The sequence below is a fragment of the Dipodomys merriami genome, unplaced genomic scaffold (assembly GCF_024711535.1).
Source record: "Dipodomys merriami isolate MVZ:Mamm:240054 unplaced genomic scaffold, mDipMer1.0.p SCAF_6, whole genome shotgun sequence".
Lineage (NCBI taxonomy): Eukaryota > Metazoa > Chordata > Mammalia > Rodentia > Heteromyidae > Dipodomys > Dipodomys merriami.
In genome coordinates this window covers 66,173,921-66,190,976 of record NW_027206179.1, presented here as the reverse complement: position 1 = coordinate 66,190,976, position 17,056 = coordinate 66,173,921, and the positions used below count along the sequence as shown (strand labels likewise).

Below are 17,056 nucleotides of genomic sequence, written 5' to 3'. Positions count from 1 at the left end.
ATGACATGGAATCTGGTAAAGAAACATTAAGAGAAAACCATCTGGAAATAGTGTACTCTTAGCACAAGGCAGAAGAAATGAAGCATATACTTGGTGTTACATTAAGCCCACAGAGAGAATAGCTATGTTGAGCTCCTACATGGTGTTTGGATGTCAGAAGGGCTTGAGAGCTGTGGCAAGGACAATCTGAGTATGGAGTATACTTGTTAGTTTGTAAGAGAAAAACTACTTTTGAAAGTAATTAGCTAAGACGAATTACCATGGTGCCCAGGATGCTGACTGACCACAGGCTTACTTCCTAGTGGATGTGCTATACAAGCTAGTGCAGCAGTTTGCTAAAGGTGTGTGCTGGTTAAAAGCATGCTCAAAAGTCCTATTCCAAGACACTTGCTCTATGATATATCTACTCATTCTCTCAAGACACAGTTTTCTTAAAAAATAAAAATAAAAAGGTTCATAATTGCTGGGTTATGCCTGTAATCCTAGCTACTCAGGAGGCAGAGATCTGAGCACTGCAGTTTGAAGCCAGATTGGGCAGGGTAGTCCATGAGACTCTTATCTCCAATTAACACCAGAAAAAGCAGGAAGTAGTGCTATGGCTCAAGTATGTAATAGAAGGCTAACCTTGAGAGAAAGGGTCTTTTAGGGACAGCATCCAGGCCCAGAGTTCAAGGCCCAGAACTAGCACCAAAAACTAAAACCAAGCCAAACCAAAACAACAACAAAAAACACCACCTCCAAAAACTTCATAATGTCATTCAGCATCACTTAAGTAATCAGTTAATAGAAAGTGCTTGGTAGTGTCTGACAGAATAAGTACTTGATTTGAGCTATGTAGGTTTACTGTCAATGATGTCATTGATTTCTTATGTCAAGAGGTAAATGTATTTGTGAACAAAAACAGTAAGAATCGATGGGTACTGGCAGCTCACACCTGTAATCCTAGCTACTCAGGAGTCTGAGATCTGAGGATCACAGTTCAAAGCCAGCCCAGGCAGAAAAGTCCATGAGACTCTTATCTCCAATTAACAGAAAACTGGAAGTGGCACTGTGGCTCCAGTGGTAGAGCACTTGCCTTGAGCTGAAGAGCTGAGGGACAGCACCCAGGCCCAGAGGTCAAGCCTCATGATCGACAAAAACAAAAACAAACAAGCAAACAAACAAAAAAACAGTAAGAACCATGTGAATGACTGGTGGGTAACAATGGGAAAATAATGGAGAAGGATCATTTCTCTTCTATTAAGACTTGTATTTTATTTCTAAGATGCAGAACATTACATCTGTATACTGAGAAGGGAGAATGATGTGATATGTAAACTGTATCTGAATGCAGTAACTATAACTGTTTAGAGGACAAAGGTGCATGATGGAAGATTAGTGTGAAGAAGGGCAAAAGAAATATACTACAGCAGGAGGAGGTAAACTGCAACATTACCATCAGCTCCAGTGCTTTCATCAAAGGCAGGGTTGTCCAGACCTGGCTCCTCACTCCACACGGGAAGAGATGTGGATGTTGAGTTCTGTTCAGCAGGTCCTGGGCCTGTCCCTGTCCCTGAGCAATCCGTTTCTGGGGATGAAGTACTTGGAAGATCTATTATGGTGGATCCATTTTCAGTCTCAGTATCTGTCTGAGTTTTACTAGTTTTCCTTCTTTCCAGGGCAGCTCTCCGATGAAAAGCTCCAGGACACCTAGAAGAATTATCAGGTTATTTCCACATGATTTGTTTGAAAAGGAAAAAAAGTTTGTACCTGAACCAAATAATGGTACCTTGAAGTACTGACAAATTAGTACATAGTTCTGATCCTAATCTCTACTCAAAGTAACAATTTACTATACTTCATCTGGTAGACAAATAAAGACAAGACACAGGCACGAACAGTGGCTTGGAACATATCTCTAAAAGACTACTACTTCAATAAAAAGTCGCCAGGACACATCCTATAATTGTGTTTATTTGGCAATGATGAGTGAGAAGCCAGAAGTGGTGGCTTATTCCTGTAATCCTAGCTACTCAGAAGAGTATTGAGATCTCAGTTTAAGGCCAGCCTGGGCAAAAAGAAAATCTGTGAGATTCTTATCTCCAACAAACCAACCAAAAGCTAGAAGTAAAGGTATGGCTCAAGTGGTATTTTGACAGCCTTGAATGAAAAGGCCAAGTAAGAGCTCTAGGCCCTAAATTCCAGCCCCAGTTCTGGCACAGAGTGTAAAAATCTGATGACCTAGCCCTTTTTACAGGCCAGATGGCTCACTCAGAGGAGTAGCAATCTCAGGTTTCTTCTACCATGGTACCATGAGGGTACCATGATGCTGCTTCACTCTTCATACCTTCCATGTTACACATTCACTAACTAGTACTAATGTATCTGAAACTTTACTGCCTGTAGCAAGGCACATCAAAGGCCCAAATATTTACATAATAGACACAGAAAGAGAGAAAAATGTATTGCTCCATCTGTAAAATTAGAACTGTAGTGATGGTATTAAAGGGACAGTCAATGAGCTAAAAACTGCACTCTAAGTGCTTAGGAAACTTATGTAAGTAACTAGAAATAAGAACTGTTAGCATGCTTGTTTTACTTGTTTAAGCAAAAAGAAACCGCAGACAGATGCTCATTTAAACTCACAACCAACAAAATATTTAAATGAAAGCCTTTCACAAGACATTAGAAACAATGCCAGATGTACATTCCTTCCAATCCAACACCTTGATTAGGCAACGATCAATATGGCTAAGCTTGAAGAATGGGAAAGAAGACTCAGGATTAGCAAGGAAGAACGAGAGCCATTCTTGGGAGAAGTAGTGACCATATGAACAATGTTAAAGGCTTTCACTCAACAGTATTTTTAAAAATCCACAATTTCCAACAAAATTAAGTATAGGAGTAAATTAAACTAAAACAGAAAGCTATCCTTTAACTATGAAAGTAGCCCCGAGCTAAAGATTTATTTTAAATCTTGGATTTCAAGCTTCATTTATTCCCTTTTCTCTTTTTTCTATGTCTTGTTATGAAGGGAGGGAGACAATTAATTTTCTTTCTGCATGTGCAGGCAATGTTCTTTTAAGGCTCTGACAAATAGTTTTTTGAAAACTAGATCAAGATAAAAATGTCTTTTGTCAAAGAAGATTTAATTAGAAATCCAAACTGTTTTATTTGAAAAGGGAAAAGGTTGCAGCAATAACTAGATTAAAAGATTTTCTGGCTAAAAAGATAGATAGATCAAATTTAATTCCTCAAATATATATCATACAAAAACATCCACATGGGCAATAGCTAGTCTTCACTGAAAAATGAATAAAGACCAGGAAATGAAGAGGATATAGGGGCAGAACATGAACACCTGGGAATTGGCTTAGTTAGCAGCTCTAAGCCCTGATAAACTAAATAGGCTTATCCTATAGTTATTAAGCCTGTTAAAAATAAATTTAAGCGGGGTGCTGATGGCTCAAACCTATAATTCTAACTACTAAAGGAGGCTGAGATCTGATGATGGAGATTTGAAGCCAGCCCTGACTCTTACCTCCAATTACTCACCAAAAAAAATCTTGAAGTGGAATTGCAGCTCAAGTGGTAGAGCATTGGTAGTAAGCAAAAAGCCCAGGGACAATGCCCAGGCCCTAAGTTCAAGTCTCAGTACTTGGGCACAGGCACAGGCACGCGCGTGCATGTGCGTGCACACGCACACACGCACGCACGCACATACACACACACACACAATCAAGAAGGAAAACCTAAACACTAGGTTGCTAATGAGGTTAAGGTACAGGCAAATTCACACACCTAATCAGACAGCATACTATTAGGAGGATTGCTAAATGAAAAAGATATTAAAAAGCTACCAAGGAAAAATATGGAATAATGATACTGTCCAGTATTAGAGAAAGAAAGCTTTAGATAGAACCTTTGGGAACATCCATATTTAAATAAGATGGGTCAGCTGAACTGACTGAAGTAGAACCACTAGGCAGGATATTCTGAAACAAAGATGTACAACTTAACCAAGGGAGATAAAGAGTGTCAACAAAGAGAAAGCTGCTAGTCTGCCAACTGCCACAAAAGGGGCAAACAAGGACCAACTAGAAGCCAATGGTGACTTGCCTAAAATGTGGCCAAAAGCCCAAGTTATAATACAAGCTTTACTGCTAACATAAGCATTCTATATATATATATAGACTTAATGGAAAAGAGACCACTCAAAGCCAGAGCATATGGAAATGGGGAGTACTTGGGGTTCCTTCTTGATGTGTTGTAATATTCTAAAAATTAAATTAGAATGATGCTGTACAGGTCTATGAATATATATAAAGTCACTGAATTATATATTTTAAGTAGGTGAATTTTATAGTATATGAAATACATGCCAATAAAGCTTTTTATTTATTTATTTATTTATTCATTTATTTTTGTCAGTCATGGGTCTTGAACTCTGGGCCTGGGTGCTGTCCCTCAGCTCTTCAGCTCAAGGCTAACAATCTACCACTTGAGCCACAGCGCCACTTCCAGCTTTTTCTGTTTATGTGATGCTGAGAATCGAATCCAGGGCCTCATGCATGCGAGGCAAGCACTCTACCACTAAGCCACCTTCCCATCCCACCAATAAAACTGTTAGGAAATAAGGACAGAGAAAAGCCATGATTCAGACATCACAGAGCTACCATCTGTCCCTCAAGTTTGTAAATACCTGGAACTGAAAGTGAAAAGGGAAAGAACAGTATTTGTGGAGTATTTTGTGTAAACTCCATGTAGCAACCTCAATTTATACTATTTAACTGATCCTAACAACTGTTCCATTACCTTCAGTTTACAATGAGAACTTGAGACAACTAGGCCAAGATTGTATCTCTTTCTTTTGCATCATGCTAAATTCATTCACATGGAATTTTATTTGTTCTATAAACTTGTAACTAGAAACACAATTATAGAATGTTAGAGCTGTAAAAATCTTCCTGATGATTAGAAAACAAAAAAGCCAAGTACAGTGGTAGTGGGACTGCACAGGTTCCTCCTGCTGCAGACGGAGGGCTATATCCTTTTTGTCAGTGTTTGATTTTTCCCTCTTTATTATTTTAGCTCACTTTAAGAAGGAAAACACTACCTATGAACTTTTTTTCCCCTGCTATAGCAACATTATTCACTGGTAACACTGCATACACCAGGAGACTTGGTAACAGAACACACTATGTTATCACCAGTGATGGTAGGGATCTTGTAAGACACAATGAAGTGAGGCAGTGGCGCTGTGGCTCAAGTGGTAGAGTGCTAGCCTTGACCTGAAGAGGTCAGGAACAGCACTCAGGCCGAGTTCAAGCCCTATGACCAACCAAAAAAGAAAAAAAAAAGTTTCCATAAAAACGAAGTGAAGTACGTAAAACACCACATAACTCCAGGCCCTTAATGGAACTGAAAGGATGTGACATCTGATGATTTTTATAAAAGATAAAAAGTTATAGAGTAATAAAAATCAATCCCATTAATGTCAGGAAAAAGGTATATCAAGGATATTGGAAAAGCCTCTCTTCCATATAAGCAATGCAAAGAACAAGAGAAAGCATCAGAACCCATTATTTCTGGAGTCGAGGAATTAGTAACAGGACCAGAGCAATGAGATCATTTCAGTCCCTCCCCCACGGTATAATCCCTGTTCTCACTGTATTTGATGTTGGTATAATTTGTGGAGGGGAAGGGAAAAAACAAATAGTTTAAATAGGGATACAGATGGACCCCACTGCAACAATGAGATGTACAAGACGTTATGTTGAAAAATGAACTTTACAACTTTGGCATATGCGGGGAGGGGGAGTAGTGTAAGGGATGGTAAGGGGAAACAAAGGAGGAGGCAACAATGCTTGGTAAGAAATGTACTCATTACCTTGCTCATGTAATTGTAACCCCTCTGTACGGTACTTACACAATAAATAAAAAAAAATTTTACACTGGAAACCAAGCTACTAGGGAAACAGCCACTGAGAGTTTTAAAGCTCCATGATCAACACACTATCTTAAATTGACCTGTCTATTGTTATTTGGAATACCCCATTTGTAAGGCTGTCTCTTCTTCATCTGACTTAAAAGCTTGCCCAATGCAAAGGCCTTTTCATTGAGGGTGTTTGCTGATTTTTATAAGTTATAAGCAGCCGAGTGCCAGTGGTTCACGCTTATTATCCTAGCTAGTCAGGAGGCTGAGATCTGAGGATCGCGGTTCAAAGCCAGCCTGGGCAGGAAAATCCGTGAAACTCTTATCTCCAATAAACCAATAGAAAACTGCAAGTATGGCTCAAGCAGTAGAGCACTGGCCTTGAGCTGAAGAGCACAGGGGCAGCGCCCAAGCCCAGAGTTCAAGCCCCACAACTGACCAAAAAAAAAAAAAAAAAGTTATAAGCAGAGAAATAAAAGGCTAAAATGAAACGTTAGATAATAAAATGTCTACAGAGGTTCAGATATGTCCAGGGTTGTGGGAATGTACAAAAAAGATCTATCAAGGCCTGGAGGGTTCACCTATGGCAAACACTGAAACCCAACGAAAGCAGATAATGAAGGCTAAGGCAGAGCTGAGTGCTAAAGGCATGCTGTGTCCTACTGTGTACACATTGTCCTGAGAGATGACAAGAAACTTTAATGGTTCTAGGAACTTAGGGAATGTCCTATCTGATCATTAGCTGTCTAGTAAACTGAGATTTTATAGATTAAGTTCATAAGTAACTGAACCAATAACAAAAAATAAAAACCAGCGATAAATCTTGGAGGGAGCTAAGTGTGGTGGTATATACGCGCCTGTAATCCTGGTACTCAGGAGGAAGAGGCAGGAGAACTCTAAGTACCAGGTCAGCCTGGTCTACATGGTGAAGAATACATGTGAAGAAAAAGTATGGTCCATACCCAAGATAAAAGCAACCAACAGAAACTGTCCCTGAGTAAGATCAGACATTGCATTTATAAGGCAGCTACTTAAATATGCTATTTTGAATATGTTCAAGAACTAAAGGAAAACATATCTAAAGAAAAGAAGGAAGATATGCTGGGCACTGGTGGCTCATGCCTGTGCCTGTGATTTTAGCACTACTTAGGAGACTGAGAACTGAGGATCATGGTTCAAAGCACAGCTGGGCAGAAAAGTCAGCAAGCTCCATCTCCAATTAACCAGCAAAACAAGAACAAAATCAGAAGTGGAGATGTGGCAAATGTTAGAATGTCAGCCTTGAACAAAAAAGTTAAGCAAGAGCACAGAGTTCAAGCTCCAATACCAGCACAATAAACAAATACATAAATAAAGTAAAATAAGAGACTTATGTCTCATCAAAGTACTATGAAGAAACATAAGCAATTAATACAGAACTAATCAAAATGCTATAGATTAATTAAATTCTATTTTTCATTTAAATGAAATGAAAAAAATATACTAGAGAAGTTTTAACAGCAGAATTGAAGAAAAAATCAGATTTGGAGATAGTAATTGACATTAACCAATTTGAAGCACAAAAAGAAAAATGAACAAAAAATAAAAAGAGCCTCAGAGTCCTGTGTGGTATCAGTATTATTTATATAATAGGAGTCTGACAGGGAGAGTGAGATAAAAACAGTATTTGAAGAAATAATGGCCAAAAATCTACCAAATCTGACTGAATACATTCATCTTCGCATCCAATCTCCAATTTAGCAATCTCCATGTAAGAAAACTAGAAGGGATCCATATGTAGACACATTATAAGAAATTGATAAAAATATTTTTTCACAGTACCCAGGATTGAATTTAGAGGCCCTCACTTACTTGGAAGGTTCTATACCACTTGAGCATTACTCTATCTCTTCTGTTTTAGTTGTTTTTTCTTTTTTCCTTTTGGTGCTGAATCTGGGCATGAACTCTGGGACTAAGCACTGTCCCTGAGCTTTTTTGTTCAAGGCTAGTGCTCTACCACTTGAGCCACAGCTCCACTTCCAGCTTTCTGGTAGATACAAGTCTCATGGACTTTCCTGCCCAGGCTGTCTTTGAACCATGATCCTTAGATCTCAGCCTCCTGAGTAGCTAGGATTATAGGCATGAGTCACCAGTGCCCAGCTAGTTATTTTTCATATAGGGCCAAATGCTTTACCCAGAGCTGAACTTGGATGATAATTCTTGCATTCTACACAGCAGGGGATTATAAGGCATGTACCACCACACCTGGCTTTTTTAAAATTTGAAGATAGCATCTCACTAACTTTTTTTCTTTCTCTTTTGCCACGGCTGGCCTAAAACTTTGAACCTACTGATCTCCACCCTTTGAATAGCTGGAAATACAGGCCTTTATCACTATGCCCAGCCCTAAACAAAGAATTCTTAAAGTGGCAAGAAACAAGTCATCACATAGAAAGATCTTCAATAAGATCCACTAATTTCTTTTCAGAAATCGTGAAAGCTAGAAGTCAATGGATTAAATACAGTCCAAGTTCTAAAAATTTTTTAAAGAAAAGTGAGAAAATAACCTAATATCTATAAGCAACAAACCATTCTTCAAAATTAAAGGTGATAGTAATATAATATCAGATAAACAAAAAAGGCTGTTTCTATCTGTCCTATAAGAAATTAAAAAGCTGGACTAGAGGTGTAGCTCAGTAAGCCCAGTGAAAGTATAAGGCCTTGAGTTAAGCCCCAGTACCAGCACAAATTGAAAATAAAAAAGAAATACTGGAGGTTTTGAAATACATAACAACTATGTATGAAGACATCATAAGAAATCTCAATGAAAGCTGTTGATAAATAGGGAACTGGGGTGGAGAAAAGAGAAAGCAGCCGTGTGTTATTCTGAACAAAATATGTATGAAATACCATGGCGAACCCCTTAGTGGAATTAATAAACACACAAGAAAAATGAACTCCAGAAAAGTCAAATAGACTTTGTTAGGGTAGGCTGGGAAGCAGTGATAAGGAATTGGGTTAGTGGGGGGTTGGAGGATAGGGAAATGGGGGTGAGTGAGGATAAATACATTCAAACTAGTTGGTTTGCATATATGAAAATGGAACAATGAAACATGTTAAAAATGTTTTAAGAAGGGGAATAAGAGAGTGACAGGGAAGGTGAGGTTGATTGGGATACCTTCTATCCAAGTGCAGAACTGTTATAATAACTCTTCCCATCCTTTAAAACTAATGTATGCTAATAAATTCCAAAAAGAGAAAAACGAAAGTCCTTCAGGCTGATATGATAGGACATTGGTTAGCAATTCAGATCCACAGGAAGAAAAAAGAATACCAATAAAGGTGAATAAACATAAAAGAGATAGTATAAAATATTTTCTTTTGATTTGCAACTTTTTTCTTATGATTTAAAAGGTAACTAAATAAATAAGTATAATTCTTTGTTGCTGGACATAGAATCCATCAGATGTAATTTACATAACAGTAACAGCATGATGGAGGGGAGGGCCATGTATCACTAACAATGAGAAACACCCTGAGAAATGCAAATATCACAGACCCAAGTGAATCACTGGAGGTGGCCTCTGGACAAAATCCAGAGACATGGCAAACGTGAGACATACCAGGCTGCCAAGGGTACACTACAGAGAACTGTTTTACAACAAATTCTTTTAATGAATAGTACATTCTAAAATATACAAGGTACAATAAAGACATAGAGCAGCAATACAGTCATTTATTATTAAATATGATGTACTCTGTACAACTATATGTTATATGTTTGTAAGTGGAGAAGGTTTACACCAGAATTGCCACATGTGTGCTGTGTTATGCTCTGCTGTTAGGGTGGCTTATGATGTCCCGAGCCAAGAGAATTTTTTTTCAGTTTCATTATAATCCCAGAGAATGCTGCCATATATACAGTCTATTGTTAAGCAAAAATGTCACTGTGCATCACATGGCTGTATATACAAGGCATGTGTACTAGCTATGATGGGTAGTTTTATGTGTGAACATAAAGAGGCCCTACTGAACACTGTATATCAGTATGTTAGAGTGTTTCTCAATGAGATTAATACTGAATCAGTGAACTCAGTAAAGCCTAGATGGAGTGCCCTAGTTAATGTGGTTTGGCATCATTCAATCCATTCAGCTCATGAGAACAAAAAATTGAGGAAGGAAGATCTTGTTCCATTTTTTCACCGCAATGCATGAGCTTGGACATCTCTTATTTTCTCCCTGCCATATTACTGGTTCCTTTGTTTCTCAAAGCTCAGACTCAGATGCAATCATACTGCTGATTTTCCTGAGTCTCTAGCTAGCAGACAGCACTGCTGTGGAACTTTTCAGCTCCATAATCATGAGCCTATTCCTCATAATTAATCTATTGCTTCTGTTTCTGAAGAATGCTGACTAATACATTAGTGAAATTAACTGCATTGTTATAAATCCAAATGATAACTTTAAACAAACAAACAAAAAAGACTACTACTAAGCTAGTGAGACCCTATATCAAAGAAAAAAAAAAAGCCAGAAGCTGTTGGCTAGTGCCTGTAATCCTAGCTATTCAGGAGGCTGAGATCTGAGGATCTCGGTTTGAAGCCAGCCTGGGCAGAAAAGTCCCCATGAGACTCTTATCTCCAATGAACTGCTCAAAAAAAGCCGGAGTGGCACCATGGCTCAAGTGGTAGAACGCTAGCCTTGAGTATAAAGAGGCTCAGAGAAAGTGCCCAGGCCTTGAGTTCAAGCTCCAAGACCAGCAAAAAAGTAAAATGTAATAACAGCAGCAGCAACAACAACAACTAATATAATAATATAACTACTCAGATTATACATTCCAATCAAAAGTCAGTGATTGACAATGGTGCACACGTATAAGCCCAGCACTTGGGAGGTTGACACAGGAATTTCAAGTTTTAGGCCAGCCTTAACTATACAATGATATTTTCACAACAAAACAAAACACAAAACATAGGGGCTAGGAATACAGCTTGGTGATAGTGTGCTTGTCAAGCAAAGGCAAAGCCCTAGGTTTGATCACTAGAACTGGGAAGTGGGGAGTCATTAATTGCTGGGAATAGTGAGTGACACAAAACTGTAATCCCCAAACTCAGGAGGTAGTCAGGAAGTTAACAAGTTCCAGGCCAGCCTAAGCTTTGAAACTGTCTCCAAAATATTAAAAAGCAAAATAAAACCCAACCCTGCCCCGTGCAAAAGTCAGAGTGATTTAGACAATGGATAAGCCAGTGATTGAACACTTTATCCACTACTACTACCACTACGAAAAAAGTCAATAATGAGAAGAAGGGGTTACAGAAAAATAAAAACAATGGGTCCATTATATTCAATCTATAATAGACACAGCTTCAAATGATGTACTTTAGAATGAAAGATATAAAGAGGCCAAAAATTAAACATGGAAAAACATATACCAATAGAAATCAGTACAGCTGTGTGTGTACACTAGTCTCAGTCAAAATTTTAGGGCAAAAATTATACATACCCTAAAATATACTGAAAATTTAAAAAATAGACAATTCAACAATTCTAAAAGCTTTAATAATCTTCTGGTGGAAAAACTAGACATAGGAGCAAGAAAACAGAGCAAAACTTTAATGACTTTATGTAACAACTAAATCTAAGACATTTATAAAATACTTCATGTACCCATAGTAAAATATATCCTCAAGTAGACTGACGATGTGTTAGGCCATTTTAAAAAACCTTAATAATTAAAAAAATTAATTATATTAATTTTTCTAGGATATGCAAAATGGATCAAAGTCCTAAATGTAAAAAAACTCTTAGAAGAAAATACAGATGTAAATCTTTGTTATTTTGATTAACCAGTGACCCCAAAAGCATGAGCAAAGAAAACAAATAAACTATAGACTTCATAAAAATAGTGAAATTTGCCGGGCACTGGTGGCTCACGCCTGTAATCCTAGCTACTCAGGAGGCTGAGATCTGAGGATCGCGGTTCAAAGCCAGCCCGGACAAGAAAGACCGTGAGACTCCTATCTCCAATAAACCACCAGAAAACCGGAAGTGGCGCTGTAGCTCAAGTGGTAGAGCGCTCGCCTTGAGCTGAAGAGCTGAGTGACAGCGCCCAGGCCCAGAGTTCAAGCCCCACGACTGACAAAAAAAAAAAAAAAAAAGTGAAATTTGCCCTTCAAAGAACATAGAAGAGTGAAAAAGATACTGAGTAGAATGTTGGTATAATAGGAAAAAAAAGAAAAAGAAAACCTTTAAAGAAATCTTTTCTATACTAACATCTTTCCAAGTTCATCAGATGTTTTTCTTTTCCTCTTAAAACTTATAGCAAGCTGGACTCCGGTAGTTTACATTTGTAATCCTAGGTAGTTTACATTTGTAATCCTAGGTACTCAGAAAGCTGCAATCTGAGGATCATGGTTGGAAGCCAGTTGGGCAAAAAAGCCCGTGGGACTCTTATCTCCAATATACTACTCAGAAAAAGCTGGAAAGTGCTCTGGCTCAAGTAGCAGAGTGCTAGCCCTGAGCCCTAAAGGGTTCAGGGACAGAGCCTGAGTTCAAGCCCTAGGACTGGCAAAATAAATAAATAAATAAAATATATATTATAGTAGAGAAAATACTCATTTTTACCATAAATTAGAACATAAAAACACATAATCTAACAAGGAAAAAAAGAACATTTACATGACCGTAAGATTTGACTGTTCAATTGTTGGAGAAAAGTGAGGGAGGAAACAAAAGAGGCAGGAGGAATACTTTATAGTTGAGGTTGCTTGGTAAAATTTCACAGTGCAATTACTTAAATGTTACTTATGTAGTATAATATATAGAATATTTTTAAAAGCTTCATTTCTCCAGTTAAACCTAGATGTTATCAATATCCTTAAAAATTCCTCATGGTTACTAATTTATTATTAGGAAGCAGTAAATTTACTTTAAAATATTCATCTTTCACAAATTTACTATAATTTGTAGGAGAAAAATATCATCTCTTACCAAACCAAAACATAAACCAGTAAGAGTAGAACTCTACCCAAAATAGGGAAAGTGATTTTACATTTGAAATTCATGTAAACCACTTCCAATGTTGTACTTCTATTAATGAGATTTCCAAACACTAAAATTAAAGGACTAAGGCAGACAAGAGCTTTCACTTGGTGATGCACTGTTGCTGATGCTGAAAGTCTACAGATTTCAATAAAGCTTACTGACAAACCAGCTTCTAATAAATAACTAGGATTATATACAGAGGTACCAGACAGTCAGAATAATCACGTTCCGTTCTTCATAATATAAATTCTTCCTTTACTACTTTGTTATGGTTTGAGATATAGTTGCATTTTTTTTCTCACAAGATGAAGCAGTTGTCCCCTCCATCAAATCTGGGTGGACCTAGGTCTCCTTCCAAGAGAGTAACAGCAGAGAGATGCCACACAACTTCAAGGTTAGGTTCCAGTAGGCCACTTCTCTCCTTGAGACAGTAAGCCTCCACTTAAGAACTTTAAATATCAACTTTGAGGTTGCGGAGCCTACAGGCCACCTATATGCTTTCTAGGTGACAAGTCTAAACTAGGCCCCGGCTTGGTCATCCCTAAGTAGTCAGACATGTAAATGAAGAGGCCATTTGGAAAGAGATTCTCTAATTCCAACTGTGGCAGTTTCTAGCTTTTAGTTCTTCTAAGCTGTGGCCCAGATATACAGCAGAGCCAGGCCATTTCTTTTGTGTCCTGTTTGAATTCTGACTCACAGAATCCACAAGCAGAATCAAAGGCTTGGTATTTTTGGTCACTATGTTTGGGTTGGTTAATTTCTCTGTATTGAACAAACATCAGATGAGAATCTACTTTGGGTCACAGAAAGGAATTACAACCCAGCAGTAGTTTCTAACTTGCTTTCAAGTTGCTGAGATTATGTAGCAAATAGAACTGTGGGTTATAGGGTAGTAGTTACACTTGATCTTAGCCAAAAGTAATAACTTCTTAGCAAAGAAGTAATAACATAGCTAATATTTTCTGAATGAATGTACAAATAAACTATATTCTTTAGGGATGAGTATTGAATAACGAATACTCCTAAATTTTAACATATTAAATATTAATGTACCTGTTAAATGAGACATAAATAGCAAATTAAACTTGATAATTTACATTTTTGTATTTGCATACTCAGTAATAACTCTTAGTTCTTTATATCAGACAAATCAGCAACTTTCCCGTTCTTCCACTATTCCACTGTATCTTTCACAGTGGGCCTTGTATATGCTAACCAAGCTCTACCACCGAGCTACATTTCTAGCCCTTGTTCATTTTTTCCTCATACTTTTTCACAGATCTTATTTATTTCTAATGACACAATGATATTTTGGAGCAGAATGAACATGTGGATTCATGTGTGTATGAAAATTTGACTATGCAGAAGTAGAGCACATAACTTAAGCTGTGGTGGAGTCAGTTTGGTATACAAAAGTTAAACAATGAACTTTAACCAAAGTGTTAACCAGTTAACCAGTTAATCTGTGACTTTATAAAATGGGGAGAATCAAACTTAATGAGACAATCTCCTTCAATTTTATGATTTTATGTGTGAGGACAGTGCTATGATATAATACACTAGACTTATACTTGGGCATCATAGTCTAATATGATGTACAATTCATTGTTTTCCACAGCAGTCAAGACTGTACTTTATACTGTATAGCGCTTTCACTTGAAACATAATTCAATAAAGTTATTTCTATCATTTTATGTGATTCTACATAAATTATATTTTAACTCTTCCTACAGGTTTAAATGATTTTGAAAAGCGAAATTATAAAACGCAAAAACTAATCAATTAAATAAATTGCTCAACATTTCAAAAGGCTTTTACTAGAACAAAATCCTGATGAAATGTTTAGTTTTCTAACTCCTAGCTGCTATATTCCAACTTCTGGTTATTGTTCAGTTAAGCCCCTGAAGCACCTCAGCAAATTAAATCATGCAACTTAATGCTAATCTTTTTTTTTTTCTCATAACAATAGCAATAAAAATCATCATTTTAAAAAAATAGGCTGCATTGTATCTCTTGAGTTGATGAACTATTTTAATCCTTCCAACTTTTAAGATTGACTCTAATTTGCCAAACTATGCACAATATTACAGTAAGCATCTTTACATATAATTTTTCCGTCTATTGAATTATTTTCTTATGATAGTAAACTGGATTAAAAATATTTACATTTACAGCTTTAAAAACAAACTGCCAATTACCTTGTAAAAAGTCCAGGGCTGGGAAGGTGGCCAGTGGTAGAGTGCTTGCCTCGCATGCATTAGGCCCTGGGTTCGATTCCTCAGCATCACATAAGCAGAAAAAGCCAGAAGTGGCACTGGCTCAAGTGGTAGAGAGCTAGCCTTGAGCTGAAGAGCTAAGGGACAGTGCCCAGGCCGAGAGTTCAAGCCCCACGACCAACAAAAAAAAAAGAAAAGAAAAGAAAAAATTCCTAACTGGGTGCCAGTGGCTCACCTCTATAATTCTAAATACACAGGAGAATCACAATTTGAAGGCAGCCTTTAACAAGCAAAAAGAAGGTGCAAGGCTAAAGTGGTAGAGCACCAGCAAAACAAGCAAGCCAATCAAGTATGAGGCCCTGAGTTCAAATCCCAATATAGAAAAAAAAAGTCAGTATCTCTTAAAACTCATTTCAATTCTTGGGTAAATCATAATGGTAAGTACTATTCAATGCAACTCATTTATTGTATCTTTTCTGAATTCAATTGTCTCATTTACTCTGGTGGGTCATTTTATTTGTTTTCTATTTTTTGAGACAGGATCTTATCTGGCTGTCTTCAAATGAGCAATCTTTCTTCCTTATTCTCTCGAGTGCTAGGATCACATGAATATGGCACCATGCCCAGTCTGGTGTATTTTTAAATAAAGTTTTCATTTATTGTTTTATACAACCTCTTTTAAAAAAAAATCTTGCTATTTCTTTTCTATTTCTTGCTTACCTGTTTTTAAGATGTGCCTCCAGATCACAGCGTTGCATTACGTCTTGGCACACTGAAGAAAATGGACACAAAACTAACAACTTGTCTAGAAGTTTATGAACCAGAATGCTAGACTTCTTACACAGCTTGAAATGAAGTCTCTTCCGGTCTAATGGACAGAAATCTTTCTCTTGTAAAAAGTTTTTGAGGCACTTGTAGCAGAATGTGTGTCCACAGGGTGTATCAAGTGGCTGCAGCAGAGGCTGAAGGCAAATATGGCAGACGAGGTCATCATCCACTTCATCCTGGTAATTGTACAAGTGGTTTTCTCTGGTCCAGTGCTGTTGGCCACACTCAAAGCACAGGGGGTTTAGGGAGGAGGAAGAGGAGGAGGTCTGTTCCACTGATACCATCTCATCACTTGTGGTTCCCATCTTGAATCAACTGGTGTAGTTTCTGTGTCCTCATAAGCTAGTCTTCCATTAATGGTTGGGTTTCCTTTAATACACTGGGGTGTATCTGAATAAAGCCAATGTCTGTTTTTCTAGAGGTCACAAACAAAAGCAATTAGAATAACTCACAATAAGTTTAAAGTAAAAACTAATTTTAGTAAAGACTTAAAAGTTTAGATAAGGTAATAAATTAATCATAAAAATAGTGAAATAAATCCATTTGCTAGTTGGATAATCTTCTAAGATCTGGATGAAGAAAGAACATGCAATTGCAGTATGATATAATAATCAATTTGGTTTACTATTTGAAATTCTCAAATATAGTTTTAAAACTAATTAATCTCCTGTTTGCTAACTGGACAACTTAAAGTATATTTTGTAATGCACTTGCTTTTGTGGGTGGCTCTTGGCTTCTAATTGACATATACAGAAAATATAGTACTATACCAGTGTAAGAGTGTATGTGAGATGTAGTCTCAGGAGAAACATGCTTTATTAATTTAAAAAAATGACATTTTTGCTGTGAACTAGTGGCTCACACAGGAGGCAAAAACCTGAAGATAACAAAGGCCAGACATGCAGGAAAAGTTTGTAATTATTTTTTTTTAATTTTCTAAGTTTTTTTTATTGTGAAAAGACTGTACAGAGGGGTTACAGTTACATGAGCAAGGTAATGAGTACATTTCTATCAAGCATTGTTGCCTCCTTCTAATCTCCAATTACCTAGCAAAAAACCAGAAGTAGAGCTGTGG

General features: G+C 37.2%; 1 protein-coding gene across 3 annotated transcripts in view; it reads right to left on the bottom strand.

Moving 5' to 3' along the window:
• Lnx2 (ligand of numb-protein X 2) overlaps positions 1-17,056 on the bottom strand; it is an 82,141-nt gene that overhangs the window by 27,619 nt on the left and 37,466 nt on the right. For all 3 annotated transcript variants that reach the window (XM_070003068.1, XM_070003065.1, XM_070003066.1), the window contains 2 exons: positions 15,874-16,396; positions 1,436-1,689 (listed from right to left, as the gene is read on the bottom strand). In XM_070003068.1, coding sequence (XP_069859169.1) covers positions 1,436-1,689; positions 15,874-16,286 — 667 coding nt within the window. In that variant the 5' untranslated portion in view covers positions 16,287-16,396. The remainder of the gene's footprint in view (positions 1-1,435; positions 1,690-15,873; positions 16,397-17,056) is intronic.